Genomic DNA, 16,707 nt, shown 5'->3' with positions numbered 1-16,707 from the left:
ATTTGCATGTGCAGATTTAGTCATGTTCATGCATTTAGTTTTCTTTAAATTTATCTTCAATCTGTACTCATGACAGCGTTCATTAAGGCGTTGCATTACATTCTGTAAATCATTGTTGTTATCCGTCATTATTACTGTATCGTCTGCAAAACGAAAGTTATTCAAAACTTCTCCATTGATAGATATACCTTCTATTGAGTCTGAGAGCGCTTTTTGAAATACCGCTTCACTGTATACATTGAAAAGTAGTGGGGACAGCACGCAACCCTGGCGGACTCCTCTCTGCATTTTGATATTTTGGGTGTACTGGTTGTCAACTCTTACCTTGGCAGTTTGATTCCAATATAAATTAGATATAATTTTCATATCACGACTGTCAATATAGCGATATCGCATTAGCGGTATTTAGGAGGTCGAAATATGTCTGGAAGCTCTTAACCGCAAGAATTTCGTAATTTCATGGGAAGAAAAAATACTTTTTTCAGTTTTCTAAGAAGATTATGCCGTATAATAGGCTATGTGATAAATAGGAGGTACCTATACCGGCCGTGTTATAAAATTGTAGTTCCTAACGTTTCTTCTGCAAGTACGGCAGACATTAAATGCGAAGTGGACGTTGACATGACCTCGTATCTTTCCCCTCAATCACTGATGCTTCTTTGAGAATCTGCTCTATATGCAACGAGTTTTTTTAGAGTTAATATTTCGGTTGTTAGGAAACTGTCAGTTTGTCTTTTAAAAGGGTATAGAGATTTGCGCACTATTCTATGATTGGTCTGATTAATCTTTTAATATGTGATTAGTTTTGGGATGGATTCAGCTGAGTCTACCACAATGTCTGTGCTCCCAATAGAGGAGATCTTCTTTTTACTCTAGAATATTTCTCGACATTTATGAAATGTTGCCTTTATTCACTACTTATTTATTACAATGGTTACACAAAAGTATCTGATACAATATAATTAAAACCTATATATTTGGTTATCTGTGTAACACGAGTGTTACGAGGCCTCGATCGATGATAGAAAAAGAATACACAGGGACTATAATAATTGGGACATATGCTTCAAGGCCCAAACAACATAAATTGATTATTTTCATTATCTGGCGTTATGGCGCAAAAGCATCCAAATAATTCCATATCTATCTCAATAATAATTTGATTTCTAGCAAATTTCGATATCTCTTAATACATTGAGACTACTTAATGTGGATTGTATTGTAACTATGACTATATTTATTACAGGTTCCAGTTGACCAGAAAGAAGCTTTAGCCTCTGATTTGATGGGAATGTTTGAAAAACGTAGATTCCGCAATTTCCTCATATACGTTCAAGATTTCCAAGCTGATGATCCAAAGACATGGAAAGACTTCGATCCCAATACTCAAAATATGCAGGCTCTGTATGAAAAATTTGGCCTAGGTAATATTTGTTTATGTATTTATATTAATAATAATGTAAAGGAAGGTTTCCTTATACTTGCACTGACATTACGTGTCATCCATGATTGCAGTTTTTCTTTTTTTATATACTGAAATCTCGCAAATAGCAGAAAGACTCCTGTGTGTGCTTCTAGAAGTTTCAAGTTTCATATAAATTTCAAATCGTACACTCAAATCAACGATACGAGGCCTGTTTTTTAAGTAAGTACCGTTTTGAAATTCCGCCGCTATAATTCTGCGGTTGATGTTCCGCAAACTGTGAACCTACGTCTGTTGGCAAGCGTCAGAGCCATTGCAGTAACAATCGATCGTTTATACATTTGCGTTCGCAAATTGAAAAACGGCCGATTGAAAATCTCGCCGACCTTATTATTCATTTTGTTAGTTTAAAAGGCGTGAAAGCAGTTGAAATTCATCGTTAATTGTGAAGTTTATGGACAAACCATTATGAGTAATGGAATGGTGTGCAAATGGAGGAGAGCTATCAAAGACGACTGAAAGAATTTTCATAATGAGGAACGGAGTGGGCAACCCTTATTGGTCACTAACGAATTGATCCCAAAATGATGTTCCTAGAAATAATTTAGTCATTTTCCATTCAACCCTAATGTAGCAGTGATTATCAGGTGTTTCTGAAGAAAACTGAAACTAAATAAACATCTTAGAGGTGGCTCCCAAACCAAAAAGCAAATTTCTACGACAGAATACAAGAGAGAATTACATATATGGAAAATGAGATAAAGTGTGGTCTTTAATGTAAAAATAAACTTGTTAAAAACACACTTCGTAGTTACAAACAGTCAAATCTACATCTAATATTAAATTTGATAATTGACATTAGTGCCTTAAATTCACTGTGGCTTTGATTTCAAGTTAAAGTAGCAAAAGTACATAATGTTTAGGGGTTTATATGACGTCTGTAATTGTTATGTTTCATGTGCAATTGTGGCAGACATTTAAAGACGATAGGGCAGCGTTCATAACCTCCTGTTGCTCATCGATGAGTTATGGGAAGTTTCCGCTTTCGCGTTCGTTTGATACGTGCCGCAGTTGAGACGAAACGTTAGGGACAAGCAATTCCATACGACGATCTATATATAAACCTTGAAACCAATGTACCATTACAAAATATCGACCGCGAGAGTCTACGTTCCTTGATAAGATTTCATTACTGCCTCTTATATTTATGAGATTATTTGATGAATTTTATTTGTCTTATTTGATTTGCCTATTAAATTATTGTGCCGGCAGCCTGAGAGCACGTATATGAAATGTCTGGAACGATACAACTAAGCCATATTGTACTGTCGTTGTAAATAGCTTTCAAATATGCTTAGATAGTAAACTAGCAGAACCCTCCAGAAGTTAGGCAGGTACCACTGAGCTCAACACAAACTGCTCATGTGACAGCAGGGGAAGTGTTGGATGATAGATGTTACAAACAGCTAATTACAATGAGGAAATCATAAAAAGAGCTTTCGACAGAAAAATAGTGGAATAAAATCAATAGAACACCGATTAACAACATTAGACATGTACAATTTTCAACTCTATAAACCATTTGGTGATGCAGACATCGTTAGAACCATCAAAAATAAACCTCCTAATATGGACGGACCATATGATACGGATAGAAGGTGATCCTACTGAAATAACTATTCTAAACAAACCGGTCGTAAGGCAACGAGCTAAACTCAAATATCTGGATAATGTGCAGGAATATTTGAGCGATTGGAATGAGGGGATGCAGAAGACAGGTACTCAATAAAGAAGGATGGAAGAATGTCTTGAGGCAGGCTAAAGCTCACGGAAGTCTGTAGCGGCATTTGATTATGATGATCCTCCTAAACTAGAAAAATAATTTTATTGAGTGCAAAATATCAATTGCAGCTTAAACTTTATGAGATGCTTTAAAAACGTTACTGTAAAATTTAGATAATCACAATCAAATCTCATTATATATTTTTAATTATCCCTTTTTATTTATTATTGAATCCGTTGATTCATGAAATTGTTATATCTCACTATTTCGTTACTTTTGGAAATGTAATGCTGTGTATTAAATAATTTAGAGCTTTTGCTACTTAATATTTCTTCTCAAAACTATATTATTTTTATGAACTTTACTTTAATATTTACCTTCATATAGGTATAAGAAATAAGGACAATATGTTTCGTGACTGCTAAATGTGCGTGCTCCGTTTGAAAGAGATCTGCATACAAGATGATAAATGAGACATGCAGAATAGTAAAGGGATACATGAAACTGACGGCACTGAAATATATGTAAAGCGGGTAGAAATGCACCAGAACATGTAGATAAAGCCAAATAAATCGCAGACGAGCAGCATTCCCTATAAATAGCTCGAACAAGAAGAAAACGACTGTACTACAGGAAAAACAGGTTGAAGCCCGAATATTTCAGTCTCCCTTAGGTTTGATGAACCAGGTAAACTTTATAACATAAACAACCATGAACAGGTTAAGAACGGGAGTCGCTCCGTAAAAGCAAATTGTAAATGGGTAGAAATAGATCAAAACAGTGTAAACTGTGACTGTGATGAAATACAAAATATGGAACCATGGTGCTCTCGAAAATTTGTGGATTGCGAGTGAAAATGGAACCGACGTAATCCGGTACTGAGTCGAAATCCGAAATAATAAGATGTCCAGCCATAATTAAGGAAAGTGTAAAGGATTTTCTTTTTAATTATTAAAAAAAAAATGGGTGTGGCAGTCCAGTGGGACTGCCGGTGGAAGTTACACTTCTATACATGCATTCGCCGTTACAAATTTATTTGGGAGTCAATCTGCACAATCATTACATATGTAATTCTTTAGGTAAGACATAGCAGAAAGAGAAACAGAATTAATAACAACTTACTAACAATGAAGGATTGAATCAATATTTTGATGAAAATGTATATTTTTATTTTCATATATGTATCAAAAAAAGGAGTTGAATGCAAAATTTTTTACACAAACTCTGCAGTAAATTCATTGTTTATTTTGTTATTACTTAATAGAATAATACAATACAAATTAAACTACAATATTCATAAGTATTTAAAAATGACAATAATATACATAAAAAAATACACTACAATACAGTGCAACATAATTCCATAATATAATAATACAATACAAATTAAAATGCAATATCCATAAGTATTTAAAAATGACAAAAATGTAATAATATTAATAAAAAAGTCCTCCCCGACTAGGAATCGAACCCCGGTCTCCTGCGTGACAGGCGGGGATACTGACTACTACACTACCGAGGACATGACACAGATATATTTCAAAATTGACAGTTCTGGATCATACAGTGATTTATTGAGATTATTATTTTGAAATACAAAAGAATAATATAATTATGAACATTTAATAAATAATACAAAACATATCACATTAATAATAATATTAAGAAATATTTTATTATATGTATAATATTGTGTGTATATATATCTTTATATAATATATATAGTATTAAATTATATATACAAAAGGATCATTTTTATATTCGAGAGAGGAAGAGAGAGAAAATATATCTTCTGTCTCTCTCTTACTCATTATCTTACATATGTAATGGTTTCACAGATTCACTCCCATACAAATTTCCAACGGGGAGCGCGCGTATAGAAGTATAACTTCAAAAAAACTATATTTTTGAGAATAAACCACAATTCTAGTTAAGAATACTGTTGGAAACCCTGTAGAGCGGGATTATTGTTCCAGGGCCGTAAAATTATAGTAAATTTGAAAAAATTATAATAGATGAGAAAAAATAATCGTCCAAATAATGGCTAATGGTTATTGTTTTTAGAAAACTGTCGAGTTGAAAGTTCAGTTTAAAATCAACAGATTATTGAAAGTATGATTACTGACTCGTGATTTCTTTAGATAAAGGAGCTTGTATAATTCGTATTTCAAATCTCTATAGTATAAAAACTTAAGAGTTAAATAATAAAGTTTAAGTTTATAAAAATATGGTTTATGAAAATCATAGTAGTTTAGGGATTATTGTAAAGGTATGATAGTACAATATTATATATTTGACGTTTGGATTATCACCTCGGAAATTAGAAATTAGAGAACCGTGTTAAAAAAAGTTAGCTGACATATTTTTTCATAAACGGCTTTAACTCTCCACTTTCTTTTGAACTTAGTATAAGTAATGTCACTAACACATTAATTTTAAAATTTATTGATTTGTCATTAACATATATTTTGTTATAGATAAGAACACCCAAGATTTTACTGGACATGCCTTGGCTTTACACAGAGATGATGATTATTTAAACAGAACCGCTGTGGAGACTATTAACCGCATTAAATTGTATTCTGATTCACTAGCCAGATATGGAAAGTCTCCATATTTGTATCCCATGTATGGATTGGGTGAATTACCTCAAGGTAAGTTATAACGGTTCACATTTACTGTTTATTGATTTATTTGATCCAAATGCGTTGCTGTTTATATAATTTGTTGTTAAACTGGTATATATATATATTGATATGTAAATAATAAGTATAATTCAGGTACGATCCAAAGAGAATATATGAAAAAGATTACTCATGAATTGAAAATAAATATCGTATAAGGTAGAAACATAGAAGAGTTTTGTCTTATACAAGCGCAATTGCTAACATAAGTCGTTTGACAGCAAAACTTGAACTTAATAGGTTGACTGCCAAGCTGATTTAGTACTATTTGTCATTATGTATTTATGAACCATATTGGTACACAGCACTATTTGCCAACAGCAAAGTTTGTACCTATATGGTGCACAGCATGCTGATGTAGTCAATCATTGTATGTACCTGTACAGATGCACAAGCTTAATATTTTATTTGGCCTCCTAGATCAATTTTGAAAATATGTATAGCCATTATTTTTTACAAAGTACAAAGGTATTTAGAACAAATCAGACAGTGTGTTTACACTTTTTTAGAAGTTTGTTGTGCTTCTTTTCATCCCTCTTCGCGATTTCCTTATAGCGATTTTGGCATCTTCCTCTTTTGTTTGTCTTTTGTAAAATGTGACGATTTATATTTTTAGAACTTTCTGCTGTCTTTTTTGTTAGAAGACTTTTCACTAACTCTTCTTTAAATTCTGTAATTTTCATTTTTTTTGTTTGTTGTCACTGAAGCTGATACAGATACATTGCGTTTACTACAGCTGTATTATTACACACCGGAAACCAAAGAACAGTCGAAACAGTGGCGCAAACGCAGCGAAGGGCCGCCGAAGAAGGCAAAGAGTGCAGATTCGGCCGGCAAAGTGATGGCGACTGTTTTCTGGGATGCGAAGGAAAAACAATCAATGGTGAGTACTACGCAGCGTTATTGGATCGATTCGATGCCGAATTGCGTCGACAACGGCCCGGTTTGGAACGCAAAAAAGTGCTCTTTCACCAAGACAATGCACCGGCTCACCGATCGGCCGTCGCCATGGCAAAGTTACACGAATTGGGCTATGAATTGGTTGAACACCCACTATCTACCACAGATCTAGCCGCCAGCGATTATTTCCTGTTTCTAAACCTAAAAAAATGGCTCGGAGGACGCCGTTTCGCAACAAATGACGAAGTCGTCGCTGAAACTTCGGCCTATTTTGAAGAACTCGAGCAAAAGTACTATTCGGATGGGATAAAAAAATTGGAACATTGTCTTACTAAGTGTATCGAGCTAAAGGGGATGTTGTTGAGAAATAAATCAATTTAATTCCAAAAAACTTTTTTTGTCTATCAAAGGCTAGTTTTATATCAATCCACCCTCTATTGCAAAAAAATAATATAGAAGACTCAAAATAATACATTGATAATCAAATATTTAAATAAAAAACCGATTTTCAATCAATACGGTGTAGCTTCCAGGACTATGAATATAATAGTGTGCACCATATTGGTGCACATGCCAGTTTACCTGTTAATTAATCAGTCCTACAAACAGGATTAGTGTGCTAATTGAGAAATGGGGTTCATAGTCTATCATGTTTTCCATATGGGTTTCACAGTCTATCAAAAGGGTTTTGATACCATGGAATTCTGGACATTTCTGTCGCGTAGACGATGCCAAGATCTTCTTGATGTGAAGAATGTTGCCGATCGTCATGGTAATATTTACATATTTTGTCAGCAGCGCGGTAAAGCTGCACTGATGTTGTGTTGGACCAGGTTCTAAGGTTCTGAATTAACCAGGATGTTCTCCTTTGGAATAACACTGAGAATAGAGCATCTCTTTTTCTGGAGAGAGAGAGAGAGAGATAATGATGTTATGTTATTGGTAGAAATTGTAAGACGATCTCTTTTATTGTGAACACCATGTCTAAATGATCCCACTATGGACCCTCATTGGCCTTCACTGATTTCTGCGGTAAAAAAATAAAAAGCAGATGATGGCAGCTAGAAATTCAAACCTGCAGTGTCTAATGCATTTGCAAATAAAGATAAGCGACTCACATGAGAACAAAACAAATAGGTGGGTATATAATTCCAGTCGGAGCGTAGAAGAAGGAAAAAGAAAAAGTATTTTTTAAAAAACTCAAATGCTTTCGATTCTTTTTTAATTTTTCAGTTTGATTCATCACTCCTTGTTAATAAAATAATTATTTAACTACATATGGTTGCTTTTCCTATATTCCCTAGATTTCTTTTCCAATTAGAACTGAATTGTTAAGTTTTTTATCACACGCCGAGTTTGTCGAGTTTCGCAAATTTATCTTTAAAAGGTGAATGAAAATTTAACTGAAATTCATTGCTAGGTGAAATACACTACAATTAAAATTAATCTGAATAAATTAAAAGCAAGGAAATTCTTATCTCGTTAATTGTGTATGTGCTTCATACTGTTATCATATTTTTAAATACGAATATTTATATGCTTGTCATTAATATCATTACTATTAAGTACTTCAAAGTTAATGTTATATTTGGTTATAACTAATTTGTTTTTGAAGATAAAATTATTTCAGATTGGAAAATAATATAAAATATATAAATAATGAGTTTTTATAAATTTACTGAGAATATATTATGTGCGATAAAGGCTACTTTTTTTCTGGTATTATAGAGGAATTTATAGCAGAACTCAAAGCAGCAATGTCGTTAGAGACAAGAGCTACTTGTAATTGTTTGCGCAGAACAAACTGGTAACCATGCATACGATCCTCAAAGTGAAAACTGAAAGAGTCCGGCCCACTCCATGGATATGTAAACTGATTCTAACAGCCTATACGAAGTTGGTTCAAATGACATAATTTTATTGCAATATATAACATGAAAACATATTTTAATCACTTTATTATAAAGTTAGCTCTAGAAAACTTATCGATAAGGCCAATAATTGCAAGCGGTTTAAATGTTATTTATGAACAAGACCCGAATTAAAGAAATAAAACCATATTTTGTTACTACAAATATGTACCTAGTCTTAATAATAAACTCTTTCCAGTTCTAGTACAGTCACTGAAGGTTTTCACTCCGATTTCGTTGAACCTCCACCGATTTTCATGAAAATTGGTGAGTAGTTAGAGGATACCTTAAGAAACAAAAGTGACATGGTGTCAACTTGCGCTTTTACCCTGGGGGTGGATGCCACCCCTTCTCGGGGGTAGAAATTATTTTATTAAAAATAATCCCAGAAATCGATAGAGAGACCAAATCAAAACTAAATTTATCTTATAAAGTTATTAAAATAAATCAATACTTTTTGAGTTATTAAAGATCAAAGATTTTAATTTTTCGTGAAAAAAATGCATGTTTTAATGCGGTTTTTCATAAATAACTCAAAAACTATAAGTTTTTATAAAAAAGTTGTCGTTACCAAAATTGAAGCTAATAAAAAATTGAATAAATTCCTTGCTTGAAAAACCTTTTAATATTAATTCAAAGTGAGTTATAGGTAATTAAATGTATTTTTTTTTTTTTTTTTTTCGGTGAGTACTCAAATCTGAATATTCAAGCTTAAATAACGGGAAAACAATGCATTTTATAAAATATACTTATTGAACAATTTTCAAAGTACTCAGAAATACCTATAAAATAAGCTCTAGGAAAAGTTGATAGCGTCAAAATTAAGCAAGTTATGATGAAAATAAGAGGACCCTTTCGAATTTTTTTGGAAAAAGTGAAAAATAAAACATACGCCATTTCCACAAAAACTAAAATTTATAGTAATCCATATAAGACTTTCTTTATTTTAGCATAAGTAATGACCTCAAAAATTTTGTCCGGTTTAGAATGCATATTTTTGAAAATAAAATTGATTTAAAAAAATCAGAATTTTTCAAATTTTCATAAATTTCATTTTCTTTTGAGAATAACTCCATATATACTTACAATATACTTAACAAATGATAGAGAACAAAAATTGAGGTTTTTTTAACAAAGATTTTCCTTTTTTTTATATTGTTGTAGGATAAAAAATTACTTAGATAAAAACGTTTTAAAATTAAATTTTACAGCCTTTGAAATTACCTTTCAAATGATTTTTGAATGAAGTTCTTGTAAAAAACATTGAGTAGAGATTTTGTATGTATATATAGGAAAAAAGATTGGTAATAAGAAGTAGACGTGTCGATAGGTATATGCTCACGAAATATACATGTGTGGATGTGTGTATAACCAATAAAAAAGTTTCTAAATGATTAAAGCTAATAAAAAAAAAAAACATTTTCCATTATTTTTATTACAAGGGGTAGTTTTAAGGGTGCAAAATTACGCAATAAATAAAAAATACTTTAATACTCAGTAAATGAGATTTCAATTCAGTAAGGTATTATTCAAATAATTAAAGTTTCTTGAAATTAATTTTTTCAATGATTCTGCTTTAAGGGGGTGGTTTTTAAGGGTTGAAATTTCACAGTCAATAAAAAATTATAATCATAAACATTAAAGAAACTATTTGGGTAATATTAATATGCGATTTGATATTTCAGAAATATAAAAAATGATTTTTTCATGATTTTCGATTTAAGGGATATTTGCTAAAAGGGTTGAAAAATTAATTTAAATCCTAAATCATGCTTATAAATGTTGCAAAATATTTATTTTAATTAATTAATCGAGATTACTTATGCCAGAATGCTTAAATCTGCATTTTTACCATTTTTAACAAAAGGGCTGGATTTCACCACTAAAATGCAAAAAAAACGCAAGTTGAGCATATGTCACTTTTGAAGTTGAGGGTAAAATATACTCAATCCCAAATTTTCATGCAAATCGATGGAGTTTCACCGAAATCGGAGGTAATAGTTGATTTTTACCTTCATTCACTGTACTATTCCTTGATTTCTGTGCTTTAAACTATGGTTTATAATTTCATATATTATTGTTTCTAACAAAATTGGAATTTATCTAATGCTACTCTTTGTAGTTTTTGTTGGCGATGCTATTAGATCATTGATTGTTAATTAATTTATATATATATATATATATATATATATATATATATATATATATATATATATATATATATATAACGAGTTTATTACAGCACAGCTGCCGCCGTTTCTCGCAACCTAGCTTCCAACGCTTGCGATCGTTCCAGTCATCTACTTGTAGACCCCTATCTTCCATTGCACCTTTTACTTCTTGTCTCCACGATCTTCTTGGTCTTCCCTTTTTCCTGCGGTTGGTGGGGATCCACTGTAACATTCTCTTTGGCCATCGTTGATCATTCATCCTTTCTACATGGCCATACCATTTCAGCCTTTTGCATTCTATAGTTTCCAGGACGTCAGTGTCGATGCCCATACGCTCTCTGATTTCAGTATTCCTTACTCTATCTCTTCTAGTGAGTTGGCAACATCTTCTCCAATAATTCATTTCCATTGCTTTTATTTTGGATGCGTCATTTTTATTTATTACCCAAAGCTCTGAACCATATATAGCAATGCTTTCTATGATACTTTTGTATATCCTAATTTTTGTGTTTCGGGTGATGTGGTTATTCCAAAGTATACTATTCAGTTGACGTATTGCTGAATTTCCTTGACCAATTCTAGTAGCTATTTCTTTTGTATTCCGACCATTGTTTGTAATGTTTACACCGAGATATTTATAGCTATCAGTATTTTGAATTTGTTTGCTTCCTAGTTCTAAGTGCTTTCCTTCACCTCCCACTACTATGTACTCTGTTTTTGATGGATTAATTGATAAGAACCACTTAGTATATTCTTCATCTATTTTTCGTAACATGTAGTGGATATCATCTTGATCTTCTGCAAGTTCTACTTGGTCATCAGCAAAATGCAAGCTGTACAGTGTATGGTCTCCAATTTTAACACCCATAGGTTCACATTTTCTTGTCCAAATATCCAAAACCCCCTCCAAATAAATCTTAAAGAGTGTAGGTGCAATGCAGCAGCCTTGGAGAAGTCCTTTGGTCATTTTATCTTTTTTGTCACTTTTTGTCCAATCTTTATTACACTCGTCATATCATCGTACAACTCCCTTACAGCATTAATGTAAATCGGTGGAATATTCTTGTCTTCTAGCACCTGCCATAGCTTGGCTAATGGGACACTGTCATACGCTTTTTGAAGATCAATAAATACCATGTGTGTCTCCATATTATGTTCCAAACGCTTTTCTATTGTTTGTTTTAGGCAGAACACATTGTCTATACAAGAACGACCAGTACGAAAGCCACTCTGATCTTCAGCGTCTTCCCAGCAATCTTCAATTCGGCTTTTAATTATCTTCCCGTAGACTAATTAATTTATTAATCATGAAAAATGTTAGGTGATTCAGTTTTATAGATATCTTGAACCTCTAGTTTTTTATTACAATTTAGACGATGTTTTTATTGAGATGGCCTTGTTTTTCAGAAAAAATTATCCTTCAATCTGCATATTATAGATCTTATATGCAAAAAGGCTATTAAACAGCTTGGTTTCGTTACGAGGCATACCGGAGATTTTCACAGGATTGCATCTATAATACTCTATACTTTTCTCTTGTCTACTCCATATTCTTATTCTGGTATGATGGATTTCTTGAATTCGGATTATCTTTACCAGAGAGTTTGACTAACTTTGACTTTATCTATAATGTTTAAGCTTGTTAATGGAATAATTCAATCTTCTGAATTGCTTCAGCTAATGTGTTTTCATATTGCTTCTCGTTCGTTGCGTCAGAATTCACTTTCCCGTGTTCCTCATCGCAGAACTAATTAAAGGGTCAACTATAGGTATAGTCCGATTTCTTATACATGCTAATCACTTAACTCACGAGATAAATCTGTTAACTTATGTATCAATAGCTGTAGGTATCATTTGAAGCACTGAATGCTACAGTCTTGTATAATTTTGACAGTGGGTTTGTCCCGTTTGTTATCAATAAATAAATATATTTACACCATATTATTTTTAGGTTTCGCTAGATTATCGGCAATATACGGAGGTACCTACATGTTAGACAAACCTATTGATGAAATAGTCTTAGGCGAAGGAGGTAAAGTAGTTGGGGTGCGTTCTGGCAACGAAATAGCTAAATGTAAACAGGTAAGTATCGATTGTGACAGTATTTAATATTATTTGTTAATTTTACGCTACACTGGTATACTTTCTAATTTTTCCGCGCAAAGCTGATTAGGACAGAAACATCATGGTTGCCAGATGATATAATTTAATTTAAAATGATCGTTTCAAAACAGCCACTACTAACGAATTTTTTATTGAAAAAACTTAAGATCATTGATCAATGCGTTGCAAGATAATTATTTACTTGCGAGGAAACATGATACTGTAGGTATTTCAATTAACCTGGTATACAATAAGTTACTAAAAAGTTCGCTTTAATTTATGATGGATCAAAGGATTGCTTTTAACGAAATTATTGAAAAAACATAAGATCATTGACTTGTCAACGAATTATTCATTTGTAATACATTCGTATGGTTCGACAGTTAATGACAAACATATCCAAAATTTCTCATGCAAGTTTATCTGTTTCTTTACTTTTTTTTTTCGGTTACTCTTGTCATCAAATCGCTGTAAGCTTACAGCGACATCCGCTGTAAGCGGAGTCCATTGCTTTGGATTGATTAGTAGGCTTTTTTTATTCCAGTCCTCAAAATATCTGCTTCTTTATTTGAGTAACAACAAATTATGTCTTATATTTCTGTTGTTTTTCTAATGTTTTTCAACTGAAAAACGAAAAAAACGAAAAACTATGTTTTTCAGCAACCTTCTTGTTATAAAACCATTGTATTCCAAATTTCAAATTTTGCAGTTAATTTAGGGACTGCCTCATCTATGTCACATTCATCAACTCCTAAGATCCTCATCATCTTCGTTTCTGCAACTTCATCATAATCCATTTCCGAGTCATCTGATTCATCATTCCAATTTTGAATAATGCTTTCTAACTCCTCTCGCGTTTACGGTTTTTTTGTCAAACTTGTTCATACATCTAACACAAAATGGATAAAAAAACTCAGCATAAACTAACAGTAAGTGAAGGTGAAGAGGCTTTGTTCCCATGCATATCTAGACGCGCTGTTGCCAACTTGTGCAATTAAAATATATATAAAAGAAATGGTAATATCTTCCTTAGGTACCCCACTTAGTCATTCAAGGGTTAAGATAATCTTTGTTATTACTGGATATTTTTTAACTACCCTTAAAATAATATTTTTTATTACAGGTATATTGTGATCCTACTTATGTCTCTGACAGAGTACGCAAGAAGGGAAAAGTCATCAGATGTATCTGCCTTTTGGACCATCCAATTGCTAATACAAGAGATGCACTATCGACTCAGGTTATCATTCCTCAAAAGCAAGTTGGTCGTAACTCCGACATATACGTCTCTGTAGTCAGTTACACTCATCAAGTAGCTGCCAAAGGTATGATTATAGTTTTTTTTCTGTTTTATATTTATAAGCAAAGGGAATACAAGAATATATTAAATAATTCTTAGCCTACTTTTCTCTTTAGAGCAGATATTACGAGAACAATACACTTTTCAGCAACGAGTCCTAGAAGGAAAGATAGAGGAGATTTATAGGACGTAAAAAATGTCAAAATAATTTGATACATTTATTACGACAAACATACATCGTCTTTTGAAAAAAAATTATCTTACTCTGAACTAGATCTCCACGGCTTTTATCTAGCATCTCACCTCTTCGCTGGAAGAAAATTTATGACCTTTTTAGACTTTTGTTCAATTGAAGGAAGACATGATAGTCCGATGGAGCCAGATCTGGTGAATAAGGGGGTGAATTAATTTGATTGCAACATGGGATTTGTGTGCAAGTGCATTGTCCTGCAAAAATAAAATATCTTTGGGCAAGTTTCACAGCCTTCTCATATAATTAGTCATTAACGTTAAATAGTAATTCCCGGGTATTGTTCTACCTTATCTAGAAAATCGATTTTAATAACGAAATTTTTTATACCTTTGAGAACCAGAATGTTTCCATCCCATTTTGCAGAATTTCTCGAAACTGCAGCGCTATTTACGGAGGGCACAGAAACTATACGAGACTGTTTCGATAGTTCTGTGAGTCTGTGTTTTTTACCACAGGTAGGTTACTCACCTCACTTAGGAACCCTCCTCCTTTGTCCGGGCTTAGGACCAGCAGTGATAGTAAAGCAAACTCCTGAGCTACTTAATCCATCCAGTTAGATACAGGCATACTCCAGGCGGAGTGGCAGCTACACAACTGGCCGAAGAAATAAATGTGTCGGCGGGGATAGCCTCATTCCGAATCTCTTTAACATGATCATGGTTAAGATAATAGAAAACATAAATGAAAGCAACATTTGCTACAAAATGGGAATTGTCCACCACTTCAAAGCTAGAGTTATTAACAGTAAATTGGGAACCAATGTTTCAGGCTTTGTTGTTGGGTGTTGTTGCCATCATTTCGGTTTATTTCGTAATGATGGTGCCTATTATTATTTGTGTCTACTTCTTGTTTACTTTTGGTTTTATATTTTCGTATGTTTCTGCTATGTTAATGAGTTCTTCTTCCTCTTTATAAGCAATTCTGCTTGTTCATTGGCGGATTAATACACCTCTATGGAAGGTTGTCACTCCATCTTTTGCGCGGTCGTCCGATGTTTCTTCTGCCGATTGGCGACTTATCTCTTGCTATTTTAACGACACGGGTCTCCTCCATTCTGCTTATGTGGTTATACGATTCTTTTTTTCTATTTTGTGTCCATTCATTTATACACTGTATGTTAGATTTTCTTCTAATGTCTTCACTTCTTTTTCAATCTCTCAGCATATTTCCTGTAATTCTTCTCAGTACCCTCATTTCTGCCGTTTCCAGTAGACTTTGCGTTGTGGCGGTGTCGGGTCTTGTTTCTGAGGCATACGTGATTGCTCTTACACTGGCTTTATAAATTCTTGACTTCATCTCAGTGTTATGTGTTTGTTTCGCCATATAGTGTTATTAAAGGCATCCTGCCAGTCTATTTGCATTTTGTACTTGATCTCTTACTTCTTTGTCCAGATCTCCATAACTAGACAGTGTAATTCACAGGTATTTTTTTTTTCGTGCTTGTTCAATACTGATGCCATCAATTTCTATTTTACATCTGGTTGGTTCTTTGCTGACTACTAATGTTTCAGTTTTCTAAGATGAGATTGCAATATTAAATTCTTTTGCTCTTATGTTAAATCTGTGGACCAGTCTTTACAGACTATCTTTATCTTTGGCTATAACAGAATATTTTTATTTCTTTGTTTCCCATGCTCTTTCTTTATTAACGCTTTCGATGATTTCATCCATGATCAAATTGAAGAGCATGGGGCTAAATGAATCCTCTTGTCTTATTCCGCTGCCTATTTCTATAGGTTTTGTAAGTCTATTCTGACTTCCATTTTGTTGTTTTGGTAGATGTTTTCGATAGTTTTTATAATATTTAAGGGGAACTCCTCTATTATACAGAAGATGGATTACATCTTTGAGTCTTACTCTGTTAAACGGTTTCTATATGTCAATCAGATACAGAAATGCTGGTCTATTGTACTCTAGTGATTTCTCAGTAATTTGCTTTATAACGAATATTGCATCTGGAAACGATCTTCGACTACGAAACCTGTTGTTCATCTGCTAAGCTTATCCTCTGATTTATTAGCACTTGTAAAATTTTAGTTGTAAGTTTTAGCGTAGTATTTAACAAGTTTGTAGCTCTGTAGCTTTCTGGCTGGTTTCGTCTCCTTTTTTGAATAGAATTAATTCTCTAGCTCTCCATTCTTTCGGTATTTTATTGTGTAATTTTATTAATTAATGCTGTT

General features: G+C 33.0%; 1 protein-coding gene across 1 annotated transcript in view; it reads left to right on the top strand.

The window, feature by feature from the left end:
• Positions 1-16,707, top strand: part of Gdi (GDP dissociation inhibitor) — a 31,687-nt gene that overhangs the window by 13,114 nt on the left and 1,866 nt on the right. Inside the window, exons 2-5 of the mRNA XM_072527228.1 lie at positions 1,247-1,424; positions 5,684-5,860; positions 12,823-12,953; positions 14,098-14,299. Of these exons, the coding sequence (XP_072383329.1) occupies positions 1,247-1,424; positions 5,684-5,860; positions 12,823-12,953; positions 14,098-14,299 (688 nt within the window). The remainder of the gene's footprint in view (positions 1-1,246; positions 1,425-5,683; positions 5,861-12,822; positions 12,954-14,097; positions 14,300-16,707) is intronic.

The sequence above is a fragment of the Diabrotica undecimpunctata genome, chromosome 3 (assembly GCF_040954645.1).
Source record: "Diabrotica undecimpunctata isolate CICGRU chromosome 3, icDiaUnde3, whole genome shotgun sequence".
NCBI lineage: Eukaryota > Metazoa > Arthropoda > Insecta > Coleoptera > Chrysomelidae > Diabrotica > Diabrotica undecimpunctata.
This window is presented reverse-complemented; position numbering and strand designations above follow the sequence as displayed.